General features: G+C 35.0%; 1 protein-coding gene, 1 long non-coding RNA gene and 1 other non-coding gene across 6 annotated transcripts in view; 1 reads left to right on the forward strand and 2 right to left on the reverse strand.

Moving 5' to 3' along the window:
- Positions 1-23,967, forward strand: part of SEMA3D (semaphorin 3D) — a 178,448-nt gene that overhangs the window by 87,672 nt on the left and 66,809 nt on the right. For all 4 annotated transcript variants that reach the window (XM_032484096.1, XM_032484099.1, XM_032484100.1 and 1 more), the window contains 3 exons: positions 9,326-9,388; positions 17,512-17,631; positions 22,992-23,085. In XM_032484096.1, the coding sequence (XP_032339987.1) occupies positions 9,326-9,388; positions 17,512-17,631; positions 22,992-23,085 (277 nt within the window). The remainder of the gene's footprint in view (positions 1-9,325; positions 9,389-17,511; positions 17,632-22,991; positions 23,086-23,967) is intronic.
- LOC116665142 lies at positions 3,814-3,919 on the reverse strand. Its single transcript, XR_004321705.1, has one exon. It is a non-coding gene; the product is annotated as a U6 spliceosomal RNA (small nuclear RNA).
- Positions 5,647-23,791, reverse strand: LOC116665007. The gene is made up of 3 exons (XR_004321584.1): positions 23,726-23,791; positions 22,748-22,752; positions 5,647-5,660 (listed from the first exon to the last, which is right to left on the reverse strand). It is a non-coding gene; the product is annotated as an uncharacterized LOC116665007 (long non-coding RNA).

The raw sequence follows: 23,967 nt of genomic DNA on the forward strand, positions 1-23,967 counted from the left end.
CAGCCTGGAAGTACAGGCTGATATCAGTATGGCCACTGCTCCTGACCTGTGTTTCCATAGCAGCCTGTCAGTCTCTGTGTCGCTCTTTAGACATTCCTCCACAGGGTCGCACAAACTACATATTCAACAACAAGTGCTCTTGAGGTCCCTTTAAAGCCCCTTCCCTGGCACTTGCTCCTCACCCTGGGGCTTGTAGGACACCTGATGCAACTGCCTCAGACAAAATATCCTTCTCAAGGGAAAGGAAAAAAACTTTCTAATCTCCAGTACCCAACTGTTTCATAGCTTGAACATAAATGAAATTATCTAAATGATTCTTGACCACCTACCTTGAACGCTTTTGCATCCTGAGCTAGCATTCATTTTGAATTTTTTCTCGGCTAAAATTTCTTTTCTGACCTCTTGCTCTACTATCCAACCCATAAAATGAGCTCTCAAAAGAATGTAACTTTACTTCCTAATGTTATGGGCAAGCTCACTGTTTATCATTCCCCAAATACATCCTTTGGAATCATGGAGTAACCAAGTGGAGAATGTCAGTATCCTTATTAGTATTATTTACATTTTGGATATTAATACCCTTAATCAAAACATTTACTGTTGTACATCTTGTTGCCCATGTTTTTCAGTAGTTTCTGTGGGGTTCTAGCTAAGCTACAACTGAGAATCTAGATAAATGAGAGTGGAGGACATGCAGTGATCCATTTTTAAATAATCTTAAAATTAATCTTCAAATAGTTCACTTTCATTTTAAAACAATAATTAATCTTTTTTCCTTTTTATTTAACTAATTAAAATATTTTCTGTTGAAGCTAATGGGTGTCAACACTAAATGTTGTATGTAAACTGTTCAAAGAATTGCTACATTAGCTCATGAGAAGTGAAGAACTTTAACTGCGCCCCAACAAAAACCTGTTAACTAGGCTTAACAGTAATGAAGACAAAGACAGTATAATACTTGACATTTTTATGTTTAAACTAATTGGTTTGTCTTTAATGGAAAAAATGCTTAATATATGTCTTGGGGAGAAAAGAAACATTTCCTAGGGGTTTTACAATTAGAAAGAAATGTATCAAAGCAATATACACAATTTGTGGCCTACCTAAAATAACTCCGTATTTTTATGGAATAACCTGAACAATTTCATTTCACCTTGGTAAGACTTAGGTCCCCACATTTATCTAAGAACTTTACTCTTGTTTTTTTTTTTAACCAAAAAATAATCACAATTACTTAAAAAGAAACAGTGGACAAACTTAAAGCTAAAACACTTAAGCTAGAACTTGGACACCCTGAGAAGATGGAATTTTTTTTAGTAGATTGTTAATGGAGTCATTTCATGTTTATAAATGTGATAGTGCTTTTTCTTCTACTTAGCGATCGTAATGTAATTCTGTATTTTTCTCCTTATTTACCATGAAAACTGTGTATGTAATTAGAAAAATTAGATTACTTGAAGTTCATCGAACTATGCCCCTATTTTAAGCACTTTTATTAGGAAAATAACTAATCTAAATGAGATTGTGACTTTAAATATAAATTTAATATTAATATATTAAATTAAATATAAATTTAAATATTCAGTGGAATATTTAAGTACCCTCCTTTGTGCATCATGAAAGGGACTTTGTTATTTCCCTTTCCTTAAGGAAGTCTACAACAAGAGGGTGTTCATACATGAAGATCCTGTACTTGATTGCTTTATATTGAGTATAAGCAGAAATGCCTTTATAAATCAGAATGACCTTCTGACTCTAATGCTTTACGCTCTAACTCTTATTTAGGGGGAAAGGCTCAGAGTAAATAACTTCTCATTTAAAATCAAGTTATTGATAAAAGAAAACTACCACTCTTTTTATTCTTAGTTAGTACTTGAAAAGAAAATATAAACCCTTGGAAACCATGTGGACATCCCAATAAATTAACTTTTGGTATTAGGCACCCTGCTTAGTTTCATGGTGATTAATCTGCTCCAACTTGCCTGCAGAGCACATGCTGTCTCGTAATCACAGAGGTAAAACAATCGCTTCGTTCATGGATGTGCTGGCTCCCCCACCCGCGTGCTGATGTGCAGGTCCCATCTGGTCACTGTAACAGACTGTCAGGGATATTGTCAGACTGCTTAGGCTTCTGCCAGAATGCTGACAAGAACTCTTTCTCTGTCTCCAATTTTCAGGGAAATTTTGCAGATCACTTTTCAATAATTACTGAGTGCTTCCTATGGATGTGATGCTCTGCCAGGTGCTAAAGATGGTAGGAAAAAAAGCATTGTCCCTTGTCAGTTGATCTCAGTGATCACTCTTTAAGAAGATAATGGAGACTGTGATCTGTATTCCATACAAAGTTTTGAAATCTACCCATAAGCGTAACTGCACAGAAATTCAAAAGTACCAATTCATTTGTGGATTTCTTCACTTTCCTTTTAATGTGTATGGTAGAGTAGCATTTCTCTCATTTTCATTCAGTGCATATTTATTGAACTCCTACTATTCCAGGTAGAACACACTCATTCTGAAGATAGTGCTGAGATGATAATGTTAGAAGGTGCAACCTTCGCTACTAAGTGGTGTAGTCGAGACTCGAACTCACATCTTCAAGTTCCACTGCATCTCATTGATCTTTATGCCCGGAAAAGGTCCCAAACTAAATCTACTAGCAAAAACAAAAGGGCAGATGGATGTGAAAAGCATGAGCACATGGGAATTCAGAGGAGGTTGGTGGAAGAAAGCTAAATGTAAAAGAGGTTTTGAGCTGAGTCCTAAAACAGGGTCAGGAGAGACAATTCTCACCTGGGACTTCATGAAGGAAGCTACATGGGCAAATCAGACCCAAAACTTGAGAATTTAAACTTCCCTTTTGTAACAGTTTCTACCCTAGCCACTTTCAGTTTTACAAGCTTTATCGTTGGCTCTCCTGTCCTTATTTTCCAGTACTTTATCTGAGCTCAAATCTCCTCCCTCAATCTGCCCTTGGACCCAGAGTAACCATTGCTCCCTTGGTTGTTCAAATCCTTTTACCATACATCATTTAGAGCAGCATTTTCCCAACTTTTTTACAACCATTCAAGAACTTGAATTTTGTTCTTTGATAGAGATGGCCACTTGCATTTTTAAGGCTCTGATTTTTTGGTCTCTAATTAGGTTTTACGAACAAGTTGTAACTTCCTCTTCTGTATTCCATTCAGTTGTTTTGGCATCTCTGAATTAGGCCAAAGGGCATTTGACTGACCTTGCACTTGCTAACTTGAGTCAATTAAATTGCTTCTCCAAAGATGAAACAAAGAGCAGATATAATTAGAATTTCCTTAGGATGTTGTTACAAGGCCTTATCATTATTTGAATGTTTCTGTAACTTGCCTAAGATTAAATAATTAAAAATAAATTGCCTGACATTTCACCTTACTTCTTGATAACTGTTAATAAACTATATAAATTCTAAATGGAAGAATAATTGTCAGAGACATCGTGAGTTCCTCCTGCCTATTTGTATTCAAAATGAAGTAAAAATGCTTCAAAAAACAAACTTTTGAATTTTGAGTACAGATAAGCAAATAGAATCAATATAACTAGATCATAGGTTGTATTTTTAAATGCATGCAGCTCCCTTGGTATTTTCATAAGAAAGTGAGTATTAAATCTCTTATAAAAATGTATTTAAAATATAACTTTACAGCATATGAGCATGTATCAGGTGACATTGAAGACAATTTTCATTTCATTAGAGCCATTTATTTTCAAACTAGTAATCTATGTTCTGTAACTCTTAAAGGAAAACATATATATACATAAACACTTTCACTTTTTTTTTTTTTAAAGAATATGGAATGCTTCACAAATTTGTGTGTCGTCCTTGTGCAGAGGCCATGCTAATCTTCTCTATATCATTCCAATCTTAGCATAGGTGTTACCAAAGTATTACATATATACTTTTAGAGGTTAGTATTTGATTCTTCCAAGTGTAAAAATGTAACATGCGAAAGTTAATCCTTTGGAAATGATCAATTTCAATGGTGAAATATGAAAACTACGTAAGCATACTAACATGGTTAAGTCAGTAAATCATAAAATACAGGGACTGACTTATCATTTATACTTGTTTTAAAACATTAACCCATAAATGATCACTTCCAAGTAGAGAACTTTTATAAATGTGTTTACTTCTGTTTCCCACTGTAGTTTTCTGTTATCAACCTGATCTCTAAGATTAGCACTCAAATTAAAGCCAATTTGCAACCCTTAATTATTTAGCAGTGGTTCAATTAGTAGTTACTACCTAGATAATTATGTTGAGAGAAATTACTGTGCTCCTCTGAATCACAGAAAAGATCTGTTTGATTTCTGATGTCTGTCCTGCATGTGGGTGGGGAGAGCAGCTTTTTACATATTTGAGATCCTTGATGTCTGTGGCAAGGTCCTGAAGACTACTTCCACCAAAATGATAGCCTTACCAGCTGTATCTGGTACATCGTACAATGTGAGTTAAGAACTAGTATCCTGTGGGAATATTTCAGGACAATTAAAATATGGCAGTTATACAAGTAGCATTTCTGCTTTTGGTAAGCCTCTCTTTGCTAAGCGAGAGAAAAATGTCTGTGGATAACTTTTTAAGGGAGTGATACCACTGCATCTCCTTTTAGAAATAGGGGTATGCATTTTGCTTTGTCCTGCTTGATGCAACTTTTAATATGGCATGATGCTGCATGTGCAGAGCCCCCAAGTGCAAGAAAATGTGTTCGTCATTTTACTGCTGATAAATTCAGAGGGCAAGGAGAGTGTTAATGATCACTGCTTTAAAACTTTCACATTCCTTAATGGTCAAGAGGGCTTTTTAGAGATACTGTGGACTTTGTATTTTTATGTGTGTGGTATGATCTCTGTCTGAGAGTGAGGCAATCTGTAAGCGTACTAACTGGACTACTAAAATGATTTTAGGATCTCAGGTACCTCTTGGGTTTTTGTGTAAACCATGCTGAAACTTGAGACTATATATGAAATACTCTATGACCAATCAGAGTTAACATCTTTATCTCTCCCTCTGTGTGTCTCTCTGTCTTTCTTGCTATTTGCCCCCTCCATATACATATACACACATACACACACACATGCACACACACACACACACACACACACACACACACACACACACAGTTTGACTAGAAACTTACGGAAGTGGTGGAATGCTTTTATATAGATAGAGAAAGAGAAATAGAGATATATATGTCACTTCAAAAGATTATTGAAAAATAAATGTTACTTGAACATATTTCTGCCAACCCCATGTAAGTATAAGAGTGTGTAGGGGTTTTTGGTTTGTTTGTTTTACTTTATTTTTAGATTGAATTAAGTGAATTTTGTTTTTTTAAATTCTTTACCAACAGGGATCAAAAGAAATATTAAAAAAATAAGCCCTTTATTCTAATGACTAGGTGGCAAGTAAAAGAAAATCTCACCGTAAATCATAATTAAAATGTTAGCTTTTAAATATTGGCACAACTACAATGATTTTTTTTTCCTTTTAAGTAAATGTTTACAGTCTGGAAGACAATCAGATATCTTCTAGATTGTTATTATTAAGGTAATTCTGTTTGTGATTCCTAAATTCTTGACAGCGCTGTGTCAAAATAGGCCAATACATAATCTCAGTAACTTTGTTTTTAAATCTTGAATGTTTCCTTAAGAAGTAAAGTGATCTTTGTGATACTATCTTAGAATTTCTGTGCAATAACAATAATGATTTAAGGATAATTTCTATTTTTAACAAGTTTTTGACTTTATGGGATTGAAGGTGAGTGATGAAAAGTGAGACAACATTTTAAAGAAAAAAATCTGCTTCATAAACAGAGATTAGAAGATTTATTAAAGTTTGTTTCTAGAGTCCAACAAATTCTCAGTGCTTGAGTATCTTTTTATAACATTTACCCGCTAATTAGAAACCAATTCTCAGAAGCTTGTTTTTTTAGTTTTATTGCTTCATTTATTAGGATAACACAATTCAATTTACAATTGTATGACTGAAAATTAATAACTCTAAATGTACAACAAAAGCATTAAGATATATTTTAGAGATTTATATCCCTTTGCAAAGAGAAAAAAGAATCTGCAATTATTGTTTTGGTGTCAGGTCCTTAGGACAAATTTATAGTTGAAACTATTGAACTAAACTAAACTATTACATTAGAGTTGAAACTATTAAGAACAAGTCATTTCAAACAAGGGCTCAGAATTGGGGACTGGTCAGGACCCTGTTTCCCGCTCAGTGCCCTTCAGTGCTCCCTGAACATCGTGGCTCCATCCTCTGTGTTCTCTTCTCACTTCATTTGTGTCTCCTTCGGAAATTCAGTTCCCCTGTTTGTTTATAGATCTATCTTCCTGACACATCTCTTAGCACCTCATTGCCACAGAATATACAGGATATACAGAAGGCCCTTTATAATTATGTGTCCAATGAGCCAGTGATTAATGGATAGTAACTACTCTGTGCTAATGTTGGACTTTCATATAGATTTCAAAAATGTTGTAAAGATTGCTTCCCTATTTTGTCAGTCTTTAAATAACTCCCTCCTTTTTCAGGCTCCTATAAATATATTCAAAATCAGTTTTAGAAATATCATTTTTCTCATCATTTACTTATCACCCAGTACGCTGGTGTAAGGTAAAAAAAAATAGAACCCTGTGATGTTCTTTCTCCTCTTAAAGCCACACTTAATGTGCAAGAGTTCTGTTTTTTTTTCCTTTTTTTAATAGTACTAATACCAATAAACTATTGAGGTACGATGAGATCTACAAATATTTGTTCTAAATTTATTTCCGAAATGTGATTAAATCAGACCATTCTATAGAATAGAACAGAAGAAAATCTGACATAATAAAAGGACTTAAATATTAATATAGACTAGAGACCAAATAAAATGAACTAGAAATTAAAGTAATTGATAGATCATAGACATGCATTCTGTGCACCACTTATTTTCAGTCCAACAATAGTTATCCTTTGTAAAATCACTATAATATTCAAGAATCAGCCAGTATAGAGTTGCAATTTTGCAAGATGAAAGAATTCTGGAGATTGGTCACATAACATGAATATAATTAACAATACTGAAGTGTATGCTTAAAATAGCTAAGAAGGTAAATTTTATGTAAAGTATATTTTTCTACAGTTAAAAATACGGATAAAAAGGGGTCAGCAAGAAAAAAAGGGAGAAGATACATTAACCTCATTCTTTCAAATGTGAAGCAAAGATTCTATAAAATTCAAGATGTTATTTTTAAAGGGAAGAAAAAGAATACTCAATTCAGTATTTTTGCTACCAGTGATTACAAACAAACAAACAAACAATAAACAACAACTTGAAACTTTCAAATTTCCTGCCAGCTACAGTGTTTTTATTTTTGCTCTTCATTTATTCATTTATTTAGGGCTTCGTGATTCTAGGTTGATGACTGACTGTTGTCATTTGGCCTGTGCATGGCCCATTTTAATTGATTTATTTACTAACTTACATTGCTTAGTTGTTTTTAATTATGTATTAAACACCTGAAAATGCACCATCCAGAACAAAAGCTAAGATCTGTTAAATAACCTGTTTTTTACCACCAATTTAACCTTTTTCTTTTTACTACTCTTGAGTAATCATCTTTCAGAATACTGTATTCATCACTCTCTTGCTTTTCTTTTCACATACTTAATGGATCTACATATATATCTTCAAAGTATCTCTTATTTTAGTTGCTCTTAACATTATTCTAAGGAGATCATGCTGTTTGTCATTTAAGAGATTATACTTTTTCACCTAGTTAGGAGTTGCTACTGTTTTTCATTGCTGTAGTCCATTCAAGTTCTACTGCTGGCCACTTTTCAGAATGGTGTGAAAGTATTAATGCAGTGATTTTAACCATTTCTCAATAAGTAGCATCTTTAGGTTTTTACTGTGAGCCACATCAAGGTTAGCTGGTCACCTGAGCCTGCTGCTGGCTCTACGACCCTACCTCTGTACACTCTTCGATTGTAATTTGTAGTTGCTAAAATGTGCTCTAAATGAACAACCTTACTTCATTTAAAAATTGCAGTAATTTCGTCGTATTTGTCCATTAAGAGAGTGTGAGTGCTATTCTCTGTTCTTCTTTATTCAGAGACATAAAACCCTAAATTTTTGCTATGAAGATAATATCATATAAACATTAGTGACTTCTAAGTCATTTGTTAATTCCAGGTTTAACAAGTCTTTTTCAGTGTATTCCCTCAGGATATTTTCCTTTTTCCTCACCTATTAAAACATTTTCTGCTAACATTGGTGAGAAACGTAATAAGAGTTTGTCAGGAACTCCTAGAACATACATTATAAGCAGCTCAGAGCTTGACTTTCTTGTCTCTTCTTGCCTGTAGCTTAACAGAGAGGATTTCTCTCTGTAAGCCAAGGGACTAATACAACTGTTCTGAGCCTTATTTTGAAAAACTTCCTGGCAGAATTTCTAAAGTTTGTTGAAAACGAAACAAATTATTTGTGATGAATTCAAGACTGATTCAGGAATTCAAGATGAATGCATGATTAAAAGTGACCAACCAAGGAGCCTGCTGCCCTTGTCCCTAATCATTTGCGCAAATGAAATTTGTTACGCAGTGTTTGAGACACCACCCCCGCAACCCCAGTTCAGGAGACAGACTTTGGGTCATGTTTTAGTTCTGTTGCAAACCAACATCATAGAACCTTGCGTTGTTATTTAATGACTGTATAAAGAAGTTTTCTGACCTGAAAATGAGGAGGGTAAGTATAGCTATCTCCTAGGGTCATTGTGAGATTTAAATAAGGTAATGCTTATAGAATGTTTAACTAAGTCACACATGCTATCTCAGCTCCATCTGTGTTAAATATTGTCAGCAAATTCACACTGGTCTTTGACTTGGAGTGGTAACATATGCTTGTGACAAAGAGCTGTTTCCCACACCTCACTGCACATGTTTGTAATGCACTGCCACTCTGAGCAAACACAGGAAAACAGGGTAGGAAGAATCTCTCACTTGAGCAAATGCTACCCTGAAATTCTGTTGACATCAGAAGTTACGGCCTCCTCAACATGATTTGTCTATTACTAAATAGAAATTAGATGATTAACAAATAAGAACAGATGATTTTAGCCAGTTTTTTCTCATAAACTTTTTAGGGTGGTTTTGGAAAATATTAAAATCTCAAAATTCTTACATCATATCTAACAAAATACTCTTGGATTAATATTCACTCTTTTATTACACACACTCGTTTTCCTAATTAGAAATGTGGAGAGTTTTAGATATGCAGATTCTAACACACCTTGAAATGTTTTACAGATTTATTGGCCTGCTGCAAAGGAACGGGTGGAACTATGTAAATTAGCTGGGAAAGATGCCAATGTAAGTATGACTTTAAAAAGTCTTCAAAAAATACCTTTGTTAAACTGGTACTGATATGACAGCAAATATTTATATTGGGTTTTATTGAATTAATGGCATTAGTGTATTATTTTTAAGATTATACTAATATTCTGTGTAAAGATTAATATGGAGTATAAAATATTTCTACTATGCCAAAAGAAATGAGTCTCAGAAATTTAGAAGAATTGTACTTTCTAAGGTGTTAATTCTGAATATTATTATTTTCTTGACCAAAAACAATCTCAGAAATATATTTGAAATATTTAAAAATAAACCATCAGAAAAGAGTGTATTTCTGGAATTGTGTATTTTTCATTTAATGCACATATTTTGTGAGTGTACACAAAATCATTAGATGTTTTAAGCATTACAAGCACAGACTTGATATTTTATTTAATTTGGGGTGAAATTAAACTTACAGCATTTACAAGAATTCTTTCAAAAGTTTACATTATAGAGATATAAGAAGAATGGTTGAAAATGAATAACACAACAAGAACAAGAACTGGAAATAATTTACTCAAATTTACATAAGCACAACTAGGAAATAACTTATAGAGCATAAATAGTGGGGTCCTAGTATAAACTTCTAGTTTAAGCTCGCTTAAGGACCGGAGAAACCCCTTAGACATGAATATCTGCCATCACCATCTTTGGGGTGTCTCATGTAGATTGCTTTTGCATTGTGCAAACTGTCCTACATGCGCCCCAAACTGTGTTGCATGTTTTCTGTCCAGCAGTGCTGTGGCTCTGACTGCCTCTTCCCATCGGAGTGTTCTGATTCAGGCCAGATGCTCTGTGTTCTGTCCTGACTTCTTGCACTGTGGTGATAGGGAGAATTGTTCTTTTTTGGGAAAAATAAATCACTTTCTGACTGTGACCCAAGACGAAAAGTTTTAACTCTGGTCAGAGGCATGGACATCTCGAGGCTTCTTTTGCAACATCCTCGAATGCTTGCTTTAACCACAATAACCCAAGAGAATTAAGCTGAGCAATGCCTTTCTTTGTATTTAATAACAGCAAATAGTGTGGGTTATATGAAAGCATAATTAGATTAGAAAGCCTCACTTTATCAGTGTGATAAAAGTGAAACAATAGGATACATACATGTTTCTTAATGAGTTAAGGGGAAGTTTAGAAGATAAAGAATCCAAGACAACAGGTTTGTTCACCTATTTGTTTATTTATTCAACAAATATTTATTAAGAGCCTAAATATGTGCATAAATTTGTGTGTGAAGCACTCATGGAACTTTTGCTCTCCTGAGGGATACACATACTACACACATGATTACTTATACACAGAGGCAGTACAGTGAGCCCTTGGTATCCATGTGTTCTACATCCAGAAATTCAACCAACTACAGATTGAAAATCCTCCCCCCAAAAAATTTCAGAAAGTTTTAAAGAGCAAAACTTGAATTTGCTGCCTGCTGACAACTATTTACATAGTATTTGCATTGTATGTATTACTGTTTACATAGCATTTACATTGTATTAAGTAATCTAGAGGCGATTTAAACTATATAGGAGGATGTGTGTAGGTTGTGTGCCATTTTATATAAGGGACTTGAGCATCCTTGGATTTTGGTATCTGTCAGGGTCCTGAAACCAGTTCCCCATGGATACCAAAAGATGACTGTCCTGTAAAACAAAATAATCAAAATACAACAGAAGAGAGAAACTTTTGATTATACCTGATTTCGTATTCAGTCAGTGTTAAATGTGATCATTTCAACCACATCTATGTTAGCAGAACTACATCAGGGAATATTTGCTTCAAATGCAACGGGAAACAGTTTTTACATTTATTTTACTAGAAATAAAAGAGATTAAACTATTCTAGAATATATTCTTCCTACCATGTCTCTAATTCCGTCACCGTGTTCAGTATCAGGTGCCCTGTGAGCAGGCACTCAGATCTGCAAAAGCATCAGTACTTTTTTGAACTTAGGGGAAAAAAGATGTTTTAGTTATGATTTATCCAAAAATTTTCGTTGCATAACAGTAGAAGCATGTCATAAACAGTGTGAACACTTTTATGTTTTGTGTTTCACCAGTACTGAATGGGTGATAAGGAGGCAAGTAGGAAAAGGGTGTTTTAAATTTACTCCAATAAAGTTACGTCAACTTTCCCATGGAATAGATGATGGATAAACACTCAAGGTCGGTCAGTGAAGGTTTTAATTGGGACAATGTTCTCAGTTCAGTATGTTCACTAATTCCAGTTATATAGTAACTCAGTTGCCCCTATTAGTAAGCTAAAGCAAAGATGATAAACTTTTTTGGAGGTGATACCCTAGAGAGTACATAAGACCCAGTATATGGGACCTATTCTTCCAATTCAGTTGTATTGAGGAGTTAGTAGTCACCTCTAGGTACACCTGCTGTTAACCTAGGATTAGAGATTTGGGGAGCTTTTCTCTTTCTACTGAAGTCGGTAAAGTTTGCTGTAGAATTCTGTAGGAATGATACAAATTTTTGTCTCCTTCTTTTCAATTTGACCCTTTAAGATAATATTATATATCAGAGTTACTAAGAATAGCTAACATTCTTACAGCACTTACCACGTCCCAGGAACTGCTTTCAGTGCTTTATACCTATAATCTCATTTAATCCTTGCCACAATACTACATGTTAGCTTTTATCATTATTCCTCATTTTCTAGGTGAGAAGACTGAGGCCAGAGCAATTAAATGACTTGCCCAATATTACATACATAGTGAATAGTGAAGCCAGGAATTAAATCCAGACATCTTGCCCGACAATCTGTGCTCTAATAAAACACTATAATCTACACATAAAGGTACAAATTTGATGTAAAAAGAGTAAAACCTGTATCCCTCAAATCATTTCTCTCTTCAGTATCACCATAATGTAGACGCTGATTTTACAGCATGACACAGATTTTGGCCAACAGAAAACTGAGACAAGTGTGTGGTTTTACTGACATTTTTTACTGCCTTTGGCATTATCCTCTCTCCTCCCTTCCCTCTAGTAATTTTTACCTGCTTCCCAAGAGTATGTTTAGAATTAACAAGTGTTTGGAAAGACTGTCCCTTTACTCAAAGGTACTATATAACTGAAAAATAGTGAATTATTTACCATAATGAAAGTTAGCTAATTGGAATTGGGAGGGAGTGGAAGAAGAGGAAACACAAGAGAACTATTTCACTTTCTTGAACACAGTCCCCAGTTTAATCCAAAGAAGGGAAGAAGTGACAGGAAGCTACTTGGTTATATTTTATTTCTGCTTAGAATATTATTCAAAAGAAAATGCTGTAAAAGAATGGGGTAGATGGCTCAGTCCAGGCAAAAGAATGCACAGGGTGTGGGCAGCCTGGACTGTCTGTCCGCTTAACTGTTGGGGTGCACAACCTTGTCAATGGAGACATTATATAGGGTTAAAGATCTCCCTCTAAGGGTCTCTGATTACATTCTTTATTTTTTTTTTAAGAACATGTAAAAGTAAAACAAAGTGTTCATTGTAGAAAGTTTCAAAATTATATAGAATTCATCTGTAAATATCTCTTCCCCCATGAACATTAGCCAGAGATAGCTGGTGACATTTTGATGTTTATTCTTCTATCTTATCTATTTACTATTTTTCAGAATGAAATCATTGTATACATAGTCCCTTAAAACATTTTTTTTTCACTTCGCAGACTGCCATGAAGATTTTCCCATGTCGTTAAATTCCTTTTTATAACACTACTTTTAATAGCTATACTGCATTCCTTTATATATTATTTCATCACTCCCCAATTGTTAGAGTTTTGGTATAAATCCAGTTTTTACTATTGTAAATGATGCTGCACATAAAAAACCTTATGTATAAATATTGTGAACATCTTTGATTATTGAGTAGAATTACTGGTCAAAGGATATAAAATCTTTTATACACATTGTAAAATTGCCCTCCAGGCAGTTTATGTGTCTTAAGCTTTAACCAGCAGTAATGCTCTTGAGAAGGTACATTTCCCCTTACTCTTGCTAATATTGCATGTGGCATGTAGTTAGTAGTTAATATGAATACAGTAATGAGTAAAATAAATGTCTTAAATTTTTATCACAGAAAGAAAATTATTTTTGTTGTTTCAGCTTGAAATTCTTTCATTACTATAAATACTGTTTTAGGTAATTGTAAAATTAGAGTTTATATATGTATATTATTACTGTGTGATCCTCACATGTAAAAAAATTCTTTCCAGTTATCGAATTTGATCTATAGATTTAAAAATATTTAAATAGGCATATCTCTTAATTTTTTCCTTTAAAATGGTTTTCTTTGTCCTTCTACTTTTTCTCTAAGTATTAATTTTTATATTTTCTTTCTTTATTTAATTGTATTTCTCTCTATATACCTGTAAGGATGTATATGAGAAGTTAAATATTGAAGCAAATACTATTACTTGTGAGAATGAAAAGGTTGATACTTTTTTTTCTGTCATGGATGAATGATACTTTTTAATTCTCTCTATTTCCAGTGGACCTCTGGGAGGTGGGAAAGGGAGGAGGTAGGAGGAATAAGGGAAGGAAGGAGAAGTTCAATTCTTTTCCAAAGTTGAGTCTATTATTCACTGAACTGAATTGTTTGGTCACATGCAATAACTCTTGCCATTGTGGTCAATAGCTCATAAGTTAGCCAGCTTTCAGGGAAAGTTGAAAAAAAAAAAGCTGCTTCTCCAAGTTATCTTTCTTCATGCCTCACAAAATTACACTACCATTGATAGCCATGCAGGTCACTAAGTGAATTAAATCAAGTTAATTATTGCTCATGCTATTTAAGCACAACTTGGAAACTTGTGCATAAAAAGAAAACAACACAGAATCTTTGAGACTTGAAAAAATAAGTTATAAATTAAAAGAGAAATCATTGTAAAGTTTTTTGCATCCCTTCTGGTATTTGGCTGAAATGTCCACCCCAGACAAAATTTAAAGTAAGAGACCTTATCTTTTAGAATCTCTTTTCCCAGGTTTTTTTCCTTCAGGCAACTAATGCCTTTTCATTGCCTCCAGGCCACTTAGAGAACTGCCCTCCATCAATGTCACCGCAGAAAACTTTGAGCAAAACTGACTTCTTTGTAAACTATGTCAATTAACTCAGGACTCATCCGTACATTGTTCTATCCCATGCCAGCCCAATCTGAGAGAAGGGAGGAATTTCATAAATAAATCCTTGGTAATGTCGCACCAAGTCGGTTACTTTTCAGGGCTGACTACATTTTAATAAAGTCCTCCTGGAAAAGGATGTGAAATGCTCTGGGTGTGATTCAGAGCTTTTTTTCTTTAGAATCACTAAAATTGTATCTCCTATGTGCCTAAAACTTCACTGTGGGCCTTATTTCCCTTTTTAAACAGTGCTGTGTCTCTCCTAGTCCCTAATCGTTCTGACTGCATAATTTATAATCTGGAAAGGGAGTTGTTTTATTTCTTTAGACAAATATTTATTTCAGAATCTTGTAAAATCACTGCGTTAGTCAGCTCGGGCTACCATAACAAAATACCATAAACTAGGCTGCTTAAACAACCAACAGTGATTTCTCACCATTCTGGAGGCTGGGAAGTCCAAGATCCAAGTGCCGGCTGACTTAGTTCCTGGTGAAAACACTCTTGTAGGCTTGATGGCCATTTTCCTATTGTACCTTCACAAGGCAGAAAGTGAGAGCAAGTGCCTGGACTCTTCTTAGAAAGGCACTAGTCCCATCATGAGGATCTCATTGCCCTGACTTCCTCTAAAGCTACTTACTTCCCAAAGGTCTCACCTCCTAATACCATCACCCTGGGGAGAGTGGGGAGTTGGGGGGGCAGTTAGAGTTTCAACCTATGAATTTTGGGAGGACACAGATATCTACACCATAACAATAACCCTCTGAATTCTGTGACTATTTGATAAAACTGAGCTTTTGAAAAAATAATGAAATCACTGGCACTGAGTCAACCCCACCTCACTCCAGGCATATACCTCTAGCCTCCCCCTCCCTGTGGACTGTTCCTTATGTAAATCTCTTCATGGGGAAAGACTGATAAATAGAAGTCCCTTAAGTGAGCAGTGAGTGAGCAGAATAAAGGCTGGAGAATATTAGAATCTCTTACCCTAGCAGTGAAGCCATCATTACAATTTATTTGAGGATCACATGCATTTTTTACACTTTTGCCTTGCCCTATCTCATAGTACTGTGTCATTATTTGTTCAAAGCCATCAGTGTGGCATATTTACTCTCTGAATTAGGTTTTCATGTGCGGTTGCCTAACATGACTGTTAAAGAACGCAAAGCTAGTTCCCTCTGGTGCCTTTGTGCAAATAGAAAATAAATTTTCTTTATCAGACACCTTGATAGAAGGGTGGGAAACATAATGTGATTTTGTTAAACAAGATAATCTGCCAGAAAATTGTCTCAATGAATATAAAATTTTCCTTTCTTGGAGTCTACATACAATAATTCTATGAGAACATATACTAAACAGATGAAAATACTTAGGGAAATAAAGATGTCTGCAGTGTGATTTGCACATCCTTAGATACGACTTTTTTTTTTTTTTTTTTTGCAGCATACAACCTAAGTAACCATACACAGCAGCTCTCCTCCTATTAAGAGAATGCTGACTCTTCCTACCTGATAAAGAAACATCCTTCCCTTGCATGGCTAATTCAGGGACTGATGCTGTCCTTTCACATACTCTTAAACAACTGCTTTGTTTATAAGGAAGCAGAAGGCAGAAGAGTCAAAAAGTCAGTTCTGTAGTAGAATGTGCAGATTTTATTCCCCGGGATCTACAAATTCTTGAGATGTAAAATTACTAGGCTGGCTGGACGAAGGAAGAACTAGGTACAAAGAACTCCATACCCTAGAAATGCAGACACAGCTATTCATTCTAAAATCAGCCCCTGGGATATTGATATTTTGTATAGTCAAAATCAGCATAAGTCATACATGATTATTAAATGTTATTTAATTTAATCCACATAATAACCATCATCCTATCAGCTACATGTCTGCCTTTTAAAATTTTTTAGTTTTAAAAACCACCCTACTGGTTAGGTTATTGTCTTTTTTATTTTTATTTTGTTAGTATTTTTGTCCAGTCGACCCTAACAACAACAGTGACCTGATGGATGAGAGACCCATGGCCACTCAGGCAGAGAGAAGCTGGACTTTCTCTATGAATCCCAGAGGTTTCTCCTTCAGAGACATTTGCTTGTCTCCTGGGTAGTGTTAATGTAAAATAAAAGTATGCCACTGCCTAGTGTTTCCTCAGGCTTCTTTGGGCCCAGGAATCATGAAGCCATGGTTAAGAAATAGTTTCCAATAGTTTATGTAAAGATAAGGAACGACTTACTGGAGGTGAATTGATAATAATACGCAATAACAAGAGTGATGACTCTGAAAAACTGAGTCATTATTTTACAAGTAGCTGGGGGATAGAAACTAATTAAGTTATAAAGACAAGTAAGTTGTAAAGAAATATTTTTAGGCCTAAGCATTTGCAAAAGAGGCGGACGTAAAAATGTCTTAAAATTTTGACTTGGTGTAAAAAAATATTTTATGAAGAAAGCAGAAGAGAGTCCTGGAATAAGCAGGAATTAAGCTAAGTCTTAAAGGGGCTGTAACACTGAATATAAATGGTAATAAAGTGGCAGCGCATTCTGGAAAATAATAATGGAATAATATATAGGAATACACATCTGTGCCCAGTGTTTTTGTTCAGTGTGGCTGAGACAGTTGGAGTTGCAAACAGCAGGATCTATATGGAATAGACTTTGGGAACATCGGAACATGGTGGATTGGTTGTCTAGGTACCTCATATTCCGTTTATATTCATTCTCGAAGCCCGACAGAATCCCACAATAGAGATGTGCATTCTAGCACTCCAATCAGTTCAAAACCTTAAAGCTTCAAAGGTACTCTTTTAAGCCAAAGTTTCTAATTTGTTTTGTTTTGCTTCCTTTACTAACTCAAGTGCTTATACATTTCTCATAAAACTATTTTATTTTTGCTCTTATATTTGATGATTTATCTACTTGAAAAAACAGGTGGTATGAATGATTATCTTTCAGATACCTGAGTTGTTTGCTAATGCTTTTATTTTTATGTCCAACAGACTGAATGTGCAAATTTCATCCGAGTACTTCAACCCTATAACAAAACTCATGTTTACGTGTGTGGAACTGGAGCATTTCATCCCATATGTGGATATATTGATCTTGGAGTCTACAAGGAGGTAATATAATAAAACAGCATGAAAACAATTTACTGTAGTAATTTGTAACTTAATGCCTATGACTTAAATTAGGCAGATTTGATTATCAAGATTGAATCGTATTCTGTATGAACTGAGTGAGAATTTATGTTCTCAATCACTTTATGGATTGCCATTTTGGTTATACACTTTATCTACCTAATAAAAATTTGTTCTATTAAAAGTGTTTTATATGTTTACCTGGGGGAAGGTGGGTAGGAAGGGATAAATTGGGAGTTCAATATTTGCAGATACTAACTACTATACATAAAATAGGTAAATAACCGGTTTCCTCTGTATAGCACAGGGAACTATATTCAGTATTTTGCAGTAACCTATAATGAAAAAGATTATGAAAACAAATATATGTGTGTATATGTATGACTGAAACACGCTGTGCACTAGAAATTGACACAGCATTTGTAAATTGACTACTTCAATAGAAAAAGAAAAGAAGTTTTTAATGAGATGATGAAAATTAATAATGTAAAACGTTGAAAGTGCTTTTTTTCTAGCCTCTCTGTGTGGTTTTAGTTTCTCTTCGGTTTCCTTGATAACTAGATCTATTTAGTATGTTGCTGTTGATAAAAATTTATTTTCCCTAAGACTTTACGATAGAATTATATCTTATAAATTTATTTTTCCCATCTAACAAATTTGACCTGTTACATATATTTACAATAGTAGACATTAAGTACAAGTAATTTTAATGATTTTCTTAAAATTGTATAGATAGTCATTAGCACACTGGACTCATTATTTCTGCCAGACCAAATTGACCTAGTGGAAATAAAGGATGTATTACTTACGAGTGATGTGTTCCAGCTATCAGTGAGCATTTCAATAGAAGAGGAACATGCAGGTTGGAATAATTCCATCAATAACTAATATGTTAGAATGCTTTCTTTGTGTCATGGATGGTGCCAGGCACTTTACATGGATTGTCTCTTTGGAATTTCACAGGACCCTTAATGAAGTTGGTACCTTTATAACCCCCAGTTTGCAAGTTAATAAAAATTGAGTCTCAGTGGAATGAAATAGCAGGCCTAAGATCACCTAACTAATAAATGGTCTAGCAAGGAATTGAAACAAAGGAGTCTATCTCTAGAGCAAGCTTGCCCAACTGAGCTTTAGAATATGTTTTCTAAATCGTTTCTTTGTGTGGGTTGACGGGTTACACTGTCATCCTTATGTTTATGTATATACTTTTTATGAATAACCACATGTATTTGCAGGATAATCGGCTGCCTGTTTGAAAGTAGAGGCTGGGCTCATGGAACAGGTTTCTTTACATTGATTTAACTGATTCTTGCAGAGATCAAACCCACAACTGTGGCTGCATAAATTTTTCTCTCTAACCAACTTTTCTAACCAGCCTTTTCTAAACCAACTTTTGATGGTTTGAAAGTAAAGCAACCCTGATAGCTGAATCTCTGAACCACTAGGAGACTTGGCAACTTGAATCCATCATTCTTTGTTGCTGGTGTAATGTTCTCTCGCCTAGCTTTGATGAAGGGTAATATATAACAGTGGCTCATAGCGTAGGGTATAATTATATGAGATAGCCCCACAGCTTGGATCTGTTTTGAGGCTGGAGGCTAAAGGCCAAACCCCCAACCTGCTGAGGGATGCAAATAGTGTTCTTTAACTCCTAAAAGTCACAAGTGCTGAAAGGGAATGTAGAAGGAGCTAATTACTTAGTTTGAGACTGTCAGAGAGCCCCGGGGCAGTCAAATTTACAAGTTCTGTGAACAAGAGAATTATGAGTGAACAGGAGTATTGAGACCTGTGGGTTTTCCACTAGTCAGGAGTGCAGGTCATTGTACGGTAGCCCTGCTTGAAGACTTAACTTTTAAAATGGTCTGTTAGTCCCAGGATTTGCTGTCCTTTCAGGGGGAAGGCACTTCCATTTTCAAATAGATAAGGTTGCTCCTAAGGTAGCTGAGAAGAGAGAACAGCAACAGATAAAAGGGTCAGAGGAAGTACAGACAGTTTACAATGTTGTGTCAATTTCTGGTATACAGCACAATGCTTCAATCATACGTGAATACACTTAAATAAAAAAAAATTAAAAAATAAAATTCACCTTTAAAAAAAGGGACAGAGGAGAGAACTGTGGGAAGTCCTCTTTCTGGGGACCACTGTTGTGTGTCTGGAGCAGTGAGAAGGAAGAGGAAACAGCTAAAATGAATCCTGGATTTCTATCTTTGGCAGTGAGTTGGAGAGTGGTGTTATTTATTGAGGTGAGAATAGTAACCGATTTGTGGGGGAAATGGTGAGTTAGTTTTGTACGTTCTGCATTTGTGGAATGTTCTGTAGGTCATGCCAAGTGGGCAGTTGGATCCCGATTTCAGAACAGAAGTCAGGGTTGTTGTCAACAACTAAGAGTTTGAACATGGGGAGCCAGAGTTTGAATTATGGCCCCGGTCCTTTTATCAGCTCCATGGTCTCCTGCATAAACTTTCTAAGCTTCAGTTTATTCAGCCAAATTATGATAATAAGAGTAAGTCACAGTTATTTTGAGAACAAAGTAAGAAAATGATTGCATGGTCTTTGGCATAGGACTTGTTCCATTTTGGTCACTTAGTACTCAGCCATATTAGGCAACAGGAACACAGAAAGGTAAAGAGGCAAATATTTCAAAAGTATGTGTGTAAACTTTATTTTAAAAAAATGTCTGCAGGGGGAGGATAGAGCTCAGTGGTAAAGTACGTGCTTAGCATGCACAAGGTCCTGGGTTCAATCCCCAGGACCTCCACTGAAACATAAATAAATACAAATAAATAAGCCTAATTAAATAACTCAAAAAAAGAAACCTAATTACCTCCCCCTAAATTTTTTAAAAAAATAAATAAAAATAAACAGAATTTATAAAATTACCTCCACCCTCAAAAATTAAAAAAAAAAATCTGTAATCTGTCTGTCTATTCTGCAATACTGGGACTGCCTGATACTGTTAAAAATTAGACTAGAAGTATGTTCTTTACTCTGGAATCTCCCTTCTGCTGCTGTATATCTCAATAAATATTAATAGTATTAATAATAACTTGGCCTAGTTGAGATGATTAAATGTTTCCTATTCTTATCCCTTCAACAGTATTTCTTGCTGTGCAGTTTAGATGGGTACTTTTTGCATAATTAATTAGGCTTCAGGAATTTAGTGGGAAAAATCTTCTAAAATTGAAGTTGTCTCAAAAGTTGGAGTGCAACTTAATTCAGTCAGTTTATCTCAGGAAGTCCATTTAATCAACCGTTATTTTCTACATCATTTTCCTGTTGGTGCCCTTGACTGTGGCTCAAGGAAACTTGCTTTCCTTCTATCTCCTTTCTCCAGGAGATTATAAAGGAGACCTTGTCCTTTGTCTCCACAAATACCAATTTTATGGGCTTATCTTGAGAATTTAACGGAATGTTGCATTTTGACAACAGACGTCTGTACAATTAGAAAGGTTTATCTAGGACTTTGCATCAACTATGACATTCTCCCTGATATTTTCTTTTCTTTTCTTTTCTTTTTTTTTAGCTTTTCACTATAATCTTCTGGCATACCAGAGTTCAGTTTACTTTTTCCCTTTACAACCTCCCATTATAGACTTTAGAGTCAACAGTTCTGTTTGACCTATGGCGAATTATGTGCCCTTAATGATATTTAAACATACTTAAGAGCCGTGATCTGTAGGTATTTTTTTCCTGATGTATCTCTAGCCCCATCCACAGTTGGGAAACATGCCCTAAATGTGTTCTCACTGGACGTTTTTCATCCCTAGGTGCCACGATCACAACTTGTCATTAGCTGACCTGTTCTGACTAAACATACTTGAGCTTGATCATGTTACATGGTCATGGTGAGCCTCTAAATTAATTTCAGCACATTTTTAAATCCATGAGTTTGAAATCCTGAGACTAGATTAGTTAAGAGCATGAACTTCAACAGCCCTCAGTTCAAGCTACTGCTTTGCCTCTTACTAGCCAAGTGATGCTGAACAAGATAACCCCTTGTATTCTCAATATTCCTCTTGTAAAGCTGGAATTCTTAAAGTAGCTACACCTTTAGGTTTATGGTGAAGCTTCAGTGAGACAATGGACATGAAGTCCCTGGCCCATGCTTAGTTGGCATTAACTGTTAAGTACCATTTCTCTTAGTATGAAAGTGCATTTATGGTGGTTTCATCGGTGTAGTCTTCTGTCAAAATTCATCAAGTTGTACATCTGAAATAGGTGTAGTTTTCTGCACAGAAATTATACCACACTAAAGTTGTTTAAAAAAAAATAAAGTGCATTTATTGAAAACCGTGAAATAGCAATTGTTAATCATGCTATTTTTTAATAAGGCAGTAGTTCCTATTGGTCCTGTTAAAAAGGAAAAGATCTGAAATGACACATAATACAATAATAATTGTCCAAATGATCCAATTTCCTCTATCCCTTTTGCTTCACTGCTTGATTTCTAGGGAAGTGGCACTGAATGGTCCCTTATAATTACATGTGTGCTCTGATATAAGCGTAGATTTGCTCTCTAGAGAGAATGTCTGAAATGCTGAATTTCTCTAACTAGGGCATGTGAGGGGTGAGTCATCTGTCTTTTTGCTGGATAGTAGTGTTGTCCTTGTTATGAAACACTCAAGCTCATAGGGCCATATTCATTATACATTCATATTTTTCTTGGAAAGTTCAACTTAAGCTGTTTATTTTTCCTGAATATTAAAAGTCTGCCAATGCCATTCTGTCTGTGGCCACTATTATAAAAATAGATGTTTCAGCCAAAATAACTATGTGGCTTTAATGTACGCAGTGTTTTCATAATAGTGAAAATACTACAACAGGATTTTTTTTTTTTTTTTTTTGCCCACATGTATCAACAGCTCTGAAAATGAACCGCCCGCCTGCCTTACGTAATTTGGTATTGTTGCAGACGCTTAGGTAGCTAGACCATTGTAGTTGTGAAAATATAAGTGTTATGGTAAATTTATTTCTTCAGTGGGGAAATTGGCTTATTAGGCTCAGTAAATGAGTTATTAGGCTTAAGAAATATGAGTGCTTGATGGTGACTTTTGATTATGATAGTGGGCCAGGCTGAAGGAATTGATGAGTATATGACTACTTCTGACTGAAAAATTCATTCATGATTATCATGACTACTTTGGGCCAACAGAGACCAAAACATGGGAGTCTTGCCAGAAATAATATTTGTGGAAGAGTTAAGGAGCACAGCATGATGCACATGCTATATGCTCAGTTTTTCTTGAATCAATGAGTTAGAGTTTAGTTTTTATCTCCTATGTTCTTGCTGATTCTTGTATTTTTAAAAAAAATCTCACTGTCGTTAATGTTTCTCCTAACAGGAAGTTATTTTCAAACTGGACACACATAATCTGGAGTCTGGCCGACTGAAATGTCCTTTTGATCCTCAACAACCTTTCGCTTCAGTAATGACAGGTAAGGTCAGCGACCGACAGTTCTTGCTTCGAGGTGTTAAAGGAATGTGTAGATGAAACCACATTTTCTGAATGTGTTACAGGTTGTTTTAGATTAATCTTCCACTGGCTGTTTGTTTGTAGTCTTTTAGTGTCAAGTCTCTCTACTCTTAGCATCCTTATCCATAAACTGAGGCTCAAATTCTGGTTGCATTCTTTTTAATGCAAATCACACACACTTGTTCGATCTATAATTTTACATTTAGGTATCTCAAATTTTCTTATGTTTCACTATGACCCTGTTTGGTTCACTGTAGAAGTTAAATTTGGCAATTCCTTAAACATAATATGTTATAAAATATGTTGAAGATTTGACTGGGAGGATTAATAAGAAGACATAAGTAGATAAATTCATAGGAGAAGTATTAGAATTGTAGAATACAGATCATAGAATGTTATAACACCTTTTCCCCCAAGTTCACCCTAACCTTATTATATTAATGGAAATGGGAAATTTTTGCTAGCACATTCAGTCTCCTCTCGCTTTGTGTATATCTTCAGTTCTCTGATGGGAGGACTATCCTGTTTAAAGAAGGCAGTACTGTCTGGTCTGAAGTCTTTTCTGAGGAATGTCAGCATGACCTTTAAATTTCACCCATTACAAGGACTCCTTTTGTCTTGGTTTGGTTCATGACTTCAGTCTTTATTTATTTTTTTTTAACTTGTCCATCAAATGTTTGAATAGATGATAAGAGTGAAGCACCATGACATTTTGATTTTCATTTAGTGAGAACTAGTGATCTTCCTTTGAAGTGAGTGTGTGTGTGTTTGTGTGTTTTGAAAAATATATGACTCATGTTCAGTGATTACCTGCAGAAAATGAGATTGATGATTTCTGGTTCTG

This window comes from Camelus ferus, chromosome 7, assembly GCF_009834535.1.
Source record: "Camelus ferus isolate YT-003-E chromosome 7, BCGSAC_Cfer_1.0, whole genome shotgun sequence".
NCBI classification, from domain to species: domain Eukaryota; kingdom Metazoa; phylum Chordata; class Mammalia; order Artiodactyla; family Camelidae; genus Camelus; species Camelus ferus.